This window comes from Alligator mississippiensis, chromosome 5 (genome assembly GCF_030867095.1).
Source record: "Alligator mississippiensis isolate rAllMis1 chromosome 5, rAllMis1, whole genome shotgun sequence".
NCBI classification, from domain to species: Eukaryota; Metazoa; Chordata; order Crocodylia; family Alligatoridae; genus Alligator; species Alligator mississippiensis.
In genome coordinates, this window is record NC_081828.1 from 69,613,853 (window position 1) to 69,627,561 (window position 13,709).

At 36.3% G+C, this 13,709-nt stretch overlaps 1 protein-coding gene across 5 annotated transcripts in view; it reads right to left on the reverse strand.

The window, feature by feature from the left end:
• Positions 1-13,709, reverse strand: part of NTNG1 (netrin G1) — a 290,497-nt gene that overhangs the window by 39,215 nt on the left and 237,573 nt on the right. For 3 of the 5 annotated variants that reach the window (XM_019479362.2, XM_014602090.3, XM_059728448.1), the window contains one exon: positions 3,875-4,012. The exons of the other annotated variants lie outside the window; for them this stretch is intronic. In XM_019479362.2, the coding sequence (XP_019334907.1) occupies positions 3,875-4,012 (138 nt within the window). The remainder of the gene's footprint in view (positions 1-3,874; positions 4,013-13,709) is intronic. 5 annotated transcript variants of the gene reach the window in all.

A 13,709-nucleotide genomic window follows, 5' to 3' on the forward strand; every position in this document is an offset into this window, starting at 1 on the left:
ACATACAAAACCCTGTGTGAAAAGAACATTATTGAGGCTGCAAAATTGAAAAGGTAGGAGGAAATACCATAAGGAAGATGTAACCTGAATTCAGCCACCTGGCATGTATACTTGATTATACAACCAATGAATCATATAAAACGAGGGACAGAAGGAACCTTGAGAGATCATCTAGTTCAATCCATTGCTCAAAGCAGGATCATTTCTATTTAAATCATGCCAGGCAAATATTTGTCTGTCCTGCACTTAAACAGTTCCAGTGGCAGAAAGGAACTGCAAATTTACTTACTCTACTCAAATCCAATCTCCAAATCTTTAATGAAGATATTGGACAATACTGGAACATACTACAGGGGAAGTCCACTTGACGCTTTCTCCTGGTTTGACTTTGAGCTGTGTTTGACTACTCTTTGAGCAGGGCTATGTAGCCTTAGAACAGCTTACCTACCTTACAGTAGTTTCATCTAGAGTGCATTTTCTTATTTTACTGTCTTAAATTGTGGTCACCTGTTTTTTTTCCCCCTCTATAGATCCCCCCTCCTTCATTTTTTCCTCCTCATTGTTAAATATGTGACCCACTGCTATATTTACTGCATGCTATTCAAAATCTGCTCTGACTACAGAATTATGAATGTCCTTTTGGATTTTCCTGTGGCACCTTGCACAACAGTACTGGAGTGCTTCTTGAATATTATTTTCATAGAATCAGTGTAAGGTCAGCCCAAGTTTACAGATAAGCAACCCAGGCATAGAGATTATGGTTAAAATTATCCACATATTTTGCACGCCAAATCGGAGATAGCTAGAACCTGATTATACACTGCATTAAGTATAATACATCACATTATATGTTCAAAATCCTAGCTCCGTTGACTTTTGATGCAGCTGTGACTGCCCAGCACTTCTGCAAATCAGGTCTCAGAGTTTCAGGTCAGGCACTCACACAATGAGAAGAACACTATTAGTGACAGTGAACAGAATGCAGGTTTAAGTTACTTATCCAACATCAGAAAGGCACTCTTGCAGAAGCCAAGGGAAAACTTAGTTTTCTAGGATTATCATTCAGCCACCGTCATTAAGAGACCCTACTCTACCAGCAGTCCTGTTTCATTCCTTACACATTGTCCAATTCTGCAACCAGTGAAGCAGGGTAATACAGATGATTGCCTCTACTTGGATATGCAATCCCAATCCATCCCTGGCAAAGGTTCATTCTGTGCGCATAATAAAAGGGTTTTTGACACCAGATCCCTCTGAATCGCATCCTGAGTTTGTCTGCTAGAGCTTGGATATAATAATATTCCTTTCTATTTAGCATCCCTGATCTCTGCAAGTCCATGCATACCATCTGATAAAGTAGGCTGTAGCCTAAAAAAGCTCATACCTCTCTGAATAAGTTGGTCTATGAGGTGCCATCCTATTCTACGTTCTTCCTAACTTCAGACAAACACGGCTAACAACCATTCTTAAATCTGAAGTGCTGGGCTACCACTGTTTCTTCATACTTCGAAGTCTTTTTTTCCCCTTATGTTTGTCACACACACGAGTCAAAATGACTGAAATATTAAAAAATAAATAAGAGAACACACTTTTCTCTCATGTAACTTGTGGTGTCAGGCCCAAATACATTTGTATATCACTATATGCATTTTAATTCTAGCCACAGAGTACAAAATTGTTATACATTAAAAGAAGTTAAAAGACCAGATAGGGAGATAAAAAATTACACAACAGGAGAGCCTGAGGGAGCCTTCCATTCTCAAACATGATAGCAATGTGAAATCCTAGCTCCCTGAAGGTCATGGTAGTTTTGCTGTTGACTTCAGTGGAGCCAGGATTTTACCTCAAAGCATTTTAATGTAGCTATATGAATTAGCTTGTATTTATTTTGCTTTAGGCTCTGAAAATGTCAGAACTGAGCAGATACTGCGAAAATATTGGAAAACCATTGTTTGGAATAAAATCTATTAATTTAATTTGACACTGTTCCTAATTCCTTTTATTTTCCAAAAATGTGAGAAATTAATTCTGGTTTGTAAAAGTATATTTATGAAAGACAAAACATTGCAAATATTTGCAACATTAGTTTTTCTATGATTCCCTGACATTTCTCTGTACATTTCACAGTCATCCTAACATGACGCTGAAACAATATTATCGATGAAATCCCAATTTTGCTGAAGTTCATGGCAAAACTTTACTTCATGTCTTTCACTGTGTGAGATTAAGGTGATCAAATGCATGAAACAATGTATGAATAACCAATATTCAAAGCAACAAATAAAGTGAACCATTTGTGACCATCTGTTATAATGAAGTATGTTGCATAAACCAGGTATCAAATAATAATCGTGTTTAAAATAAATGCTCTTTGTGGATAACTGACAAATGGAGAAATAGGCCTGATTCACTGAATAAAAAGTTTGCCATGAATACATCTTTCAGATCTGGAGGCTCTGTGGCAAACCTATGTTACTTTACAAATTCTAATTCAGCAACTACTATTGCTCTATCTGAACTTCTTGATGGTTTTTAAAGTTTTTTTTCTCTCGAAATGTTTATTGCTGCTATGGGCTGTTGAAAGACCAATGTCTGTCACTTCAGTGGTGTGTTTATTTTAGGGCCAGGTACAGACATTACATTTTTATTAGAATAAGTGATTGGAAACTGGTCATACCCATAACAGAAAAGAAGTTCGGCACACACAGACTGGTTTAAAAAAGGCAGAACCTGGTCTAAGATTTGCTGGCCCTCCCTCCCCACCAAATGGTAAATGCATGTTCTGTTTGCTACCAATCTAAACTACTCCACTTACAGGCAATCATGTAACCTAAATCAATTCTGCCTGAGACTTCTTGAATGTCTATACCTAGCTTAGAAGTGACCAAAGAAATCTCAGAATACGTGATTTGTATTTGCCTTTAAAGCATTTAGAATGTTTGACTAGGACACTAGACTGGTAATTATTAGTTTTACGGTCCTTCATGAGTTTCTAAAACTTGCAGCCAGAAGCAAGTGTTTCTTGTAGAAATGCTCTTACATGTATGAGTCATTGCAGTGGGGATGCTAAAGAGAAGGGAGTGAAGGTGAAAGAAACAACAACAAAAAAAGTTCAAGTTTGCAGAAATAAAGGAGCTATCAGGAACAGATAAGAGTTATTAGGAACTCCCAAAGGATATAAGGAACAGAATTTTAAGGATCTGCTACAAAAGCTTGCTTGCCCAGCCTGTTCTGAGGGCAGTATTTGCACCTGAATATCTATGAGGGCTGTGTTACCCAGAAAAGCTTAATGTACAGCTAAGCACTGAAGAACACCTGGTATTAAAGTTAATAATAACCTTGATACTAATATTTGTCCCTTGTTAAATGAACTCAAACATCTCTAGATTTGTCATCTCTTGCTTTCATTTAGACTCAAGGACTACCTTAGGCAAGGAGTCAGTATTTATTAAGTCAGACTTTTTGGTTACTCAAAAGGGCAGGAGTTCAGTGCAAGAAATATGTTAACATGCATAAAAGCCACCTTTTGTCTTTTGGAAAGAATTTACAAATTTGGAGCATTTCCACTGGTGGTTTCGTTCACACAAGTTAATTTATAGCTGGTAAGACACACAGTTCTGCATATTTCAGTACAAGTTCCTTTAGGCGTTAGCAGATAGAGAAGGGAGAGGGCACTAAAAGCATATTGAAATAAATGTACTGCACAGTAAATTTACTGTCCTCATTTTGGAGTCTCCATAAAGCTTCAGGCAGCACGGCATTATTAAAGCTTGTGGAAGTTTTGCTTTTTCTGTTCTAGGTAGCTGCACATGCTAGCATACAGAAGCAGAGGCAGCAAAGTTGCAGGAGAAGGGCAGCTCTCAGAGTTACTTACGTTGACAGCCCAAGCTGTGCCAGATATATCCCGGCAGACACTTATCACACTTAGGCCCTGATGTCCCCTTCTTACACTCACAAAATCCTGTGTCATTACAGCGATCATGGACTGAACCAAAAGGGTTACAATAACAGTCTGCAGAAACAAGACAACACACATATGCCAGATTCAGGTCTACATAGCTATAATTCAACTAAAAGCGATAAAGGGAGCATTTCCAGTGTTAAGATTAAAGGAAGACTTTCTATTGGTGGCATTTGGAAGACAGAACATAATTACAACAGATCTACCCATTTGTTTCTTTACGTAATCTCAAGGAGACATTTTAATGGTGTGAAGGAAAAAAAATAAGCAAAAGATGTAGAGGAAGAAGATACTGTGTTCTTTAAGTGACCATAATGGAGATTCCATTCTGGAAAGGATGTCTTAGACAGTTTAATGAACAATAGAAAGTTTTGTATAGTAAGGATAAATCAATATGCCATCAGGGTAAAATCTATTTTAAATGATTAAAATATGCTTATCTGCATTACTTAATACTTTAAATACTGCTGAATATTTTAAATATTATATAAATGCACTTTACTTATTTCCAAGATAGTCTTCCTTTATATTTAAGAGTATATAGTAATTTCAAAAGGTATTTGTCATTGCACTGATGGGAGTGTACTTAACACTGTTTTCACATAATCCAGAATAATAATCTTGAGCTGGGGAACAAGGTCACATGAAATTTGCTTTCAACTGACTTTAAACTTTGTCATTTTCATTCTACTTTGCTCACCTTGTCCCCAGGCTGGTGGATAGAAGATAAAGCAATGGTAATGCATGCCCAACATCCAAAGGTCTATTTGTTTCATGGGTGTGCACCTGGTCAAGGACTAGAAAAAACCACGGACTGGGTATATCTCATCTGTTCTTATAATTATTACTACATAGAAATAGTTTCCCATTCTTGAACTTCAAATCTTTTTTTTTTTCATAGAGCCACGGAATCAGTGCTCAGCTTTGGGCCAGCATCACAGAAGAATGCCCTCCAAAGACAGGAGAGATCAGTGCTGGCAGAGCTCATTTTTTGGCATTTCTGTTGTTCAACATCTTTTTTTTTAAATTTAAGAATCAGATTCTGATCTCATTTACACTGTTGTAGACCCAGAGTAACTTCACTAGTGTCATCAAATATCATTGCTGCTGATAAAAACAGGATATATGAATCTAAGCAACTTGTTGGATGCATGGTTTTATTTTTTTAATTAATCAAGCTGCTCTGCTGACTACCTTTGGCAGTTGTTCTCTAGAATTATGTTAAAATCCAATGACATTACAAATGACAAAACAGGAGAAATAATCCAATGGAAAATTGGGAGGACGGGAAGATGGGAAAGAGGGGGAAAATATTACTAGTAACAAATTGTTCATCTGTTGCCTACATGCTTATTAACTATAAATTACAGATGACATTTCAAACATTTGGCATGCTGGAGGAGAACAGCTACCTTTGGCCAACACAGTTTCACAATAATAATCAAGTCAATTAGCTAACATTAATTAATGAAGTTGGATACTGGCATGCCAAAAAATATTGTGGAACACTGAGTAAAATTATGCCTCAGGGGGATCAATATAAAGAGCTGGCAATTCTGATGGTACTCAGACATTCAAAACCTTTATATAAATAGGCATAAATTTGAAGTATTAACTCTATGCAGAAACTCTGCAGAAAGTCAAATTTATTTAAATAACATTTATTGAACACCTTGTAAATAAAAAACTGAATGTAACCTGGGAGAACACAACAGTTACACTGATGTAAATCTACTACGAGTGTGAAAAGACCCAGGCCTGTTATGCATAATAGGCCAAATCTTTTTTTCACTTTTAAGCATGCAAGTGGTTTGCATGTAGCTAGGTAAAGTGTGCTTTTTGGCACTTTCATGAAGCTGGGATCATCCACATAGGCTTGTACCTGAAGATACTGTATGTGTCCTACTTCACAGCAAAGCACTCTATCAGGCTGTAGGCTTGGCATTACCCCTTCTCTTTATCCATTTGCCCACTATCTTTTCTATACCTTGCATTGAATATACATTGGATAACATGGATAAATAGAAGCTGCATAATTTATGCCTCGCTGTGGATAGAGGCCAGAGACCCAGGGATCTCTCTCTTCCAGGTCAGTGCCCATCTCAGAATCACGTCCTTTCCCCCCAGGAACTTCCTCTCCTAATCCTCTTGGCCCCATGTATTGTCCCTTCCTGGCTGCCAGCTTTAAGGAGAGGGCTGAAGACCTGGGCAATTCCTAACCTGTTCCCAGGTTGTTAGAGCACTTTTGCTAGGAACTGGGAGATGTGGGCTCAACCCTCCCCTGAGTTAATGGAATTGAGTTAATGTTGTTGCCACGATGATCCAGGAGATATCAGAATTAGAATTAAGACCATGCATACATGCTCAAAAGTTGTACTTGTGCAGCTATGTAAGAGCCAATCAGGGGCATAAATGTGAAATGGGATTTAGCCCTATCTGTATATAACATACTATCCCACAAGATGACAGCTGAATCAAATGGTCAGGGCAAGAACTTCCATTGACTTCAATCACATGCATAAATAAGGAATACTGGGATTGTATTTTGCTGTAAATGGTGGCAAATAAATACTAGAATAAAATAGCTTTTATGCTGAGCTTCTGTGTAAAAGTTTTAAGTCAAATTACTGGGAACTACCCACTATACTTTAAAAAATATTAAAAGTTAGGCTTTTATTACCCCAACCCGCAAACACTAAGGCATATGTCTAACTGCATGCATTTGAGTCAACTATGTGTGCATTTAACTACATGTCTTTGTACAGTTCCCTTGATACCCATATATATTAAGCATATGTCTGAGGGCATTTATAGAGAAACTCCAGGAGGCGGGAGATGCTTTAATTAGCACAGCTCCAAAGGTCATGCAAATTAAAAGCACCCGAAGCATCACAGGTATTAATATCCCCGAATTGAAAAATGGCAGCAGGGCACTTTGGACTAAAGCTCATTGACCAAGCTTTAGTTTAAAGCGCTCCACCGCCACATTTCAGCACGGGGATGCTGATTCACGTAACGCTGGAGTCTACAGGAGCATGGTAAATACCATGCTCCAGCAGACTCGATTAATTGAGTCTGCTCCAACACGCTGAAATCACTGCAAATCAGAGCAGCCTCCCTGCATGTGTATAGGAGCCCCGAATGTCTGCAGGATTGGCATCTTTTTAAGGAGACAATAAATTGCCATTCAGTATCTGTTTCATAAGGCAAGCAAATAAAGTAATTACTCTGGGTCTACTTGGTGATATCCATGGTATCATGAACTCTAAGTGGAAGCAGATGTATTTATGTGGCCCACAACTTCTTGTTTAAACTTTTCATTCCCATGATGTTAAGCACAAGCCTTTGTGTTATTTTCATGTAATTCTGTCATACTGGAGAATAATTACATGATATTTAAAGACATGATACTTGAAGTTAATATGGAAGTGCTATCAAATTAATCAGTAATTCCAAAAATTTTTTCACTATATACGTAGAAAAAAGTAGCCAATGTCCTGTGCAAAACAAAAACAATAACAGGATTTTGTAAGTAATATATTCAAGTGCAACTCTTTAAGATATTATTAATATTCCTTCTTCAAAATGAAGAATTCAAAGAAATATTTTTCACCCCCCCTAAAACTACCATTTTGGGATTTGGCTGTGGTTAATTAAAAAAAATATTGAATTGACCACACATGCAATTTTGTGGCCAAATCATAAATACTAATAAGGTTAGGTTTGAAAGGAGTTTTTTTTGCATGACTTTACAAACATTACAAAATAGTTTATTACACTTATTTCTTTCCAACCTATAGGTCCTAAGAAAATGAAGAACATTATTAGATGGAAGCCCACCTAATAACTTGCTCTTATTTGAATTCACTGGTAAAAAAAAAAAAACCTCCATTATTTGATTCTCTGTCATTTCTTAAAATAACATATTGTATATTTCCTTCATTCAGTTTAGCCTTGACTAATATTCATTGTTTATTTTTAATTTTTAACCTTATACTTACCCAGGTATATTTTTATTTTGATTTGATTAGTATCAGTATATCATAAACAGTAAAATGTCTGACTTCATAAAATAAACTTATCCAAGTATTTTTAATTTTCCTAAATACTTTATCTGAAAATGGGGGAAACAAATTAACTGGAAAAATAACATTTTCATAGAAAAATACCAATGCAAATTATTTATTAGCTTATTATAATTATTTCCTTTTCATGTGATCAAAACTCAAAACAAAGAGTGCATGTTGTTATACTCTGGGGAAATCAAATGAGCATTTCCAATAGAGCAAGACACTCTGCAATTGACTCTGAGAGGTGCTGAAATCAAGAGGAGTTGAAATGCTCAGCACCTTGCAGGTTTAAAAACTCAAGAGCCCCAGTTCAGGAAAGCATTTAAGGATACACTTAAGCCCATCCCTTTTGAAGAAAGTACTTAATCATGGCTTGAAGTCCCACTTAAGCACTAGAATTATTGTCTGAATTGGAGCATCAGTTAGTATATGTAGGCTTTTGCATGCAGTATAACTACAAGCTGAAGGAACTGTTATAGTGCAACAGTAATATTTTTGAATTTACATGAGTGAAATCATTTGACAAGCAGTAATTTTGCATTTGTGTGGCTTGATCCTGCAGTCATCTCACAATGTACAATTCTTGTGGGAGTCCATGAGAATTCTGCTTGCATTAGGGTAGCAAGGTCAGGAAATGCATTGTGTATATTTATTTTCTGAAGAACCTTCCTAGTTAAATTAAAGATTTTCAATTTTATTACTGCTGAGTCTGTGGAACATTGAGATCTGCACAGTTGTTCATTTTGCTAACTCATTCTAAAGGTATCAATTGTAAATTATTTTTAAAAGTAATTATTTTTCACTCCTGCTTTACTAAATTTCTTCTCTGCCCCTCGTGAGATAACAAGTGATTTTTTTCCTAGCATTTCATCGTTTATGAGGTGGCAAATTAGTAACTGTGTCTATAAAATAAAATCTAAAAAAAATTACTAAATAACTAGCCATACCTGTTAGCCTCATTTAGACAATTTAAATTATGATCTTGATGCAATGATGACAATATACCTTTTCCGTATCAAGAAAGTATTTGGCTGGGGGGTGTGGTGGGGTGGTGAATACTTCTGTTCAAAAGTACTGTATTTGGCATGCATGTTAATTTTATTTAGTAGAACAATATGAATTCATGACTTGCTACTTGTCATATTGAAGTTCATATTAGCTCAGCTTAATTAATTTCAAAGGGAATCACACATTTTTATTTCAGATGATGGGAAGCAAAGTTAAAGAGGACATGAAATATACAGTGTGTGCATGTGTCTTGATTTTTTGTTTAAGAATTTATTTGACAGGTTGCAGACTGGAACAAATGATAGCAATCTAAATAGGTTCTGGCTGTGTCTTTCCAATGGATTAAAAGATATTTTCAACATAAAATGTGACTTCACTCTGAAAATTTGCCCATAGTCTATTTTTGAATTGTACAAATATACTACCTTTCAATCACATATTAACTCTTTGGTTGCTCTCTGATAAGTACCAGAAAATGTCCCACTTCATAGACATGGTAAATGAAGAGAGAGGAAATTCAGAACTGATCATACTGAATACTATAGTATAAATAATTTGACTTAAGACATTACAGCTCTGTTCATTATTGGGATACACTTATTGGGCAATCTATTATATAATGACCTAGCTGTGAAGTTGTATTTTTAATATACTACGTGAAATTTTCACCTACCTATCTCACTATATGATGCTTAAGATAATACAAAGAGGCTATACTTTACTTTAATGGAACATCTTCTATTTTTTCCCAGTATATCACTCTTAATAATAATATTCTATTGTGGAATTATCTTTATTTTAGCAGGTTGCAAGTTTACAGTGAACATTTGATAGTATTTTCTGAAATGCTGTTTTAATTAAGGGGTCCTGCTTCAAAACTGCTGGCATGATATGACCCAGGAAAATTAAATTTTTAAAGTTTGGTAAACTGATAAAGCTTTCAGTGTCTTTTTCTTGGATATAATTAGTTTGAGAAATTCTACTGTCAGCCACAAGTACTCAAATGGAGTATAATTCCATAGAGGGAGTTGATTCTGTACATACATCTTCATATGTGAGAGTAAATTTGGTAGTGTTAGAGTGATGTTGTAGCCATGATGGCCCAGGAACAATGTTAGAACAAGACAGTGAAATTTGGCATGGTTATATTTATTTTTGAAACTGGAGAAATGGAAGTGTGTTAGAAAACAGATGCTAATCTTGCTGTCATATTCACTCTTATTGAGACTTCAGTGAGGTTCTGCATAAACAGTCCAATTGCAAAGTTGGAGCCTATGGCTGAAGTTTCAATCTTTCAATCCTTACATGTGTACAGCTCTCATATTGTCCCTTACGTGTGGAAGGACTGCACAATCAATTTATCATTAGGCTTCTGATTTTTGTTATATTACAGAAATTCAAAATATATGCTTAAAACTGGTGCAAATGAATTAAAAGACTACACAGAAGATGCTCTCATCCATTGAAAATGCTCATTCTGGCTCAGCTGGAAAATGAACAGCAGTGGTGCAAATTGCTAGCCTATATCCTAGTGGCTCCCAGAAGCTGAAAAGGCGCAGAACAGAAGCCAGAATTATAAAGTAACTGACCTATGCATACATTTTCATCGTCCAGCTCTGCAGAAGCATTTCTGAAGTAGCCCAGCCTGCATAACTCACAGTGCTGCCCTCTAGTGTTGTGTTTACAGCTCACGCAAATGACTATATTTAGCAGCTTGATGTAACTGCACCGGTTGGAGTGGCCGAAGCATTCACAGTCTTGCAAGGAAGAACAGAAATGTATACAAAATGTATACAGTAGCAGAGTAATAGCACATTACATGCTTTGTAAAAATGAAGTATGAGTAGAAAATGAGTGAATGGCAGCACAGACATGTTAATAAATGTTAACACATGGACAACAACAGATGTTTCATCTGACATGAAAATGACATCTGTTTCAGGCAGGTTAGAATGATCAGACTTTTATGACATGACTTTGAAGATTTGATTGTAGTTGGCAGATCTGATGGAACTGAAGCATTTGCAGTTGTAAACCTTTCAAGGTATGGTAGGCTCAGTTTCCATTGATACAAATGCATATCCCTTGAGATGGAAGTAATTAAGACACATGTGCAAAACTTTCTTATAGTTAAAAAAAAAAAAAAAAAGGAGAATAATAAAAATAATTATAAAACATTAAATACAAGGGATGCAATTTTCAAAGATATGTGCCCAAAGTCTTGCACTGAAATAAAAAACCCTGCTTCTTATGTTATTCCTGATTAAATCAATTGCAGTTGACAATGCTGGGCATCACTGAACATGAGGCTTTTTCATTTCGGTGCCAAATGCTTCTAAATTTGAAAATTTTGGCCAGCATACCTAAAATTAATTATTTGATACAAAGGAAAGGAACATGGATGAGCTCTATTTAAACACCATTTAAATGATAATCTCCAGACATACTTATGTCATCTTTATACCGATGACAAAGCTTTCAGGACCAGTAAACAATCCTGTAAGTTCTGATATTCATATAGAATAGGAAGAATGTCTATTTTATTCATCTAAACTTTTGTGTACATTACACCAATTCTGATTTTAGAGGAAAAATTAAATATAACAATCACTTAAATATTTTATTTACGAAACCAATTTATGGCTTGGGAACAAAAAGATGAGGGGTAAGGGAGGTTCATGGTATTGTAGAAGACTCTTGGGGATACCTCCCTTGGAACAAAATTCCAGTCATCTGTGTTCATGAAAGGCTAATTCAAACTGGAACAGGTGCGGAGAACGGCTACTAGGATGATCAAGGAAAAGAAGAGCCCATCGTATGATATGGCTCTCAAAAGACTTTGGCTTATATAGTCTAAAAAATTTAGGCAGAGAAGTGATACATTGTTGTTTTCTAGTCAAAGATCAGGAAGTAAACACAAGTGAGGGAAGAGCCTTTTTAAGGTAAAGAATATAACGGCACAACAACAAATAGGTAAGTTTAGGCTGGAAATTAGAATGATGATTCTAATTAGAACTATAGGATATGGTGCCTGCAATTGCAGGGCACTCCATGACCCAAGCCTACATTCTTAAGTTAACCTATTATTATCATGTAATAATAATAATACCATAAGGCCATGTAAGCACTATAGGAAAAGGGAGAGAAAGAGAGACAAAGGCCCCAATCCTGCAAATCCTAGGAAGTCAGAGTACTGCTGAGACTGTATGGATCCCCTCTAAAAATAACAGGGCTTCAGGGGAACACAGCAATTTGCAGAGTCAGAGCCTATGAATATGCATCCTGCTGTATCATATGAGTAGCAATACTCAACATACAAATTTTGCCTACATGTAGTGTCTTTTTCGACTACAAGCTCTGTGGCACAGGGACCATCTTTTATTTAGTTAAACAGTGCTTAAGTGAAAAAGAGGTCTCAACTGAGAGATACGGTTTTTGCTGATAGCAGAAAATAAATGTTAAATAACATTTACATATACCCATGCCTGTCCTCTATAGTGTTATAACTAAATAAACAGCTGAAGCAATCTTTTCCAATTCATTTCAGCATGCTAATTCAGAGGCTTGTATCTTCCAGCAAGAACGTAGGCTGATGTGTGTATGCTGCTTAACACAATGACAATACGGTGTTGTAGTGGTAGACTCAAAGCACTATTAATAATGTTCCCAGTGGTGGAACCTTACTTGTAATTTTAAATTAAAAAAACTCAGTTCTACTCTGTAATTATATAGAAAAATGCCAAACTGTAAAAAGAGCAATAATTAATTGGAATGCATCTGCAAGAGGTAAATTATTTTTATTTATGTCACTAATTCAGTTTTAATTGACGTTGACTCCTCAGGAAGTAACCATATCTTGGCAGATCTTAGTATGTATATGCTATACTTGCAATACTAATACATGGCTAAAAATATCATGCATATATTTATCCTGGTTCATCTGGTCAATGACTTTAAACATCATGCTAAACTGCCAAATTGCCATTTCCCATGATTAGAATTAGAAAAACATGTGAGATATGGGTACCTGGGCCTAAATGCGGAAATGATCAGTAAGTCAGTGGAAAGACTGACAAAGGGGATACTGAAAATTCTCAACTCAAGAAGTTGGGGGGTTTTCATAACCCAAGGATGAATGTTGTCTAGGTTTATGATGTCTGTTCACCTTGTCCTTGACATTTTCGTGACCTTTTAGTATCAGAGACCCAAGTTCAGAGGTGATTCATCAGGGGCAAAGGTAGTTCAATCAGCTGGGCAGATGGAGCCAGAAGCACAGGGAGTGAGGAGCAGAAAGGAGATAGAAAACAGAGCAACTAGCAACAAGGATAGATAACTAGGAGAGGAAGTGCTGGAGACAGAGGCAAATGGAGGTACTCATATTCTAGGGAGACAGTGCAGCTGCTTTTCTGTAATACTTTTAAATAGCTAAGCTACTTTGAGTGGTGTGGACCTATTAGAAGCAAGGATATAATAGCCAATTAGACCAGACATGTGAGGATGAGTCATCATATTTGCATGTGAGAGTGAGTCATTACATGAGCCTTTGTACCTCTTTCTCTCTGGTCTGACAGAGGCTGTACCTTCTGCTACAGCTGCCCAGTTGGTTTCTGACATGAGGCACCAAATTTAGTGGACTCCCAATCAACAGTTTCGGCCATCTATGGAGGCTG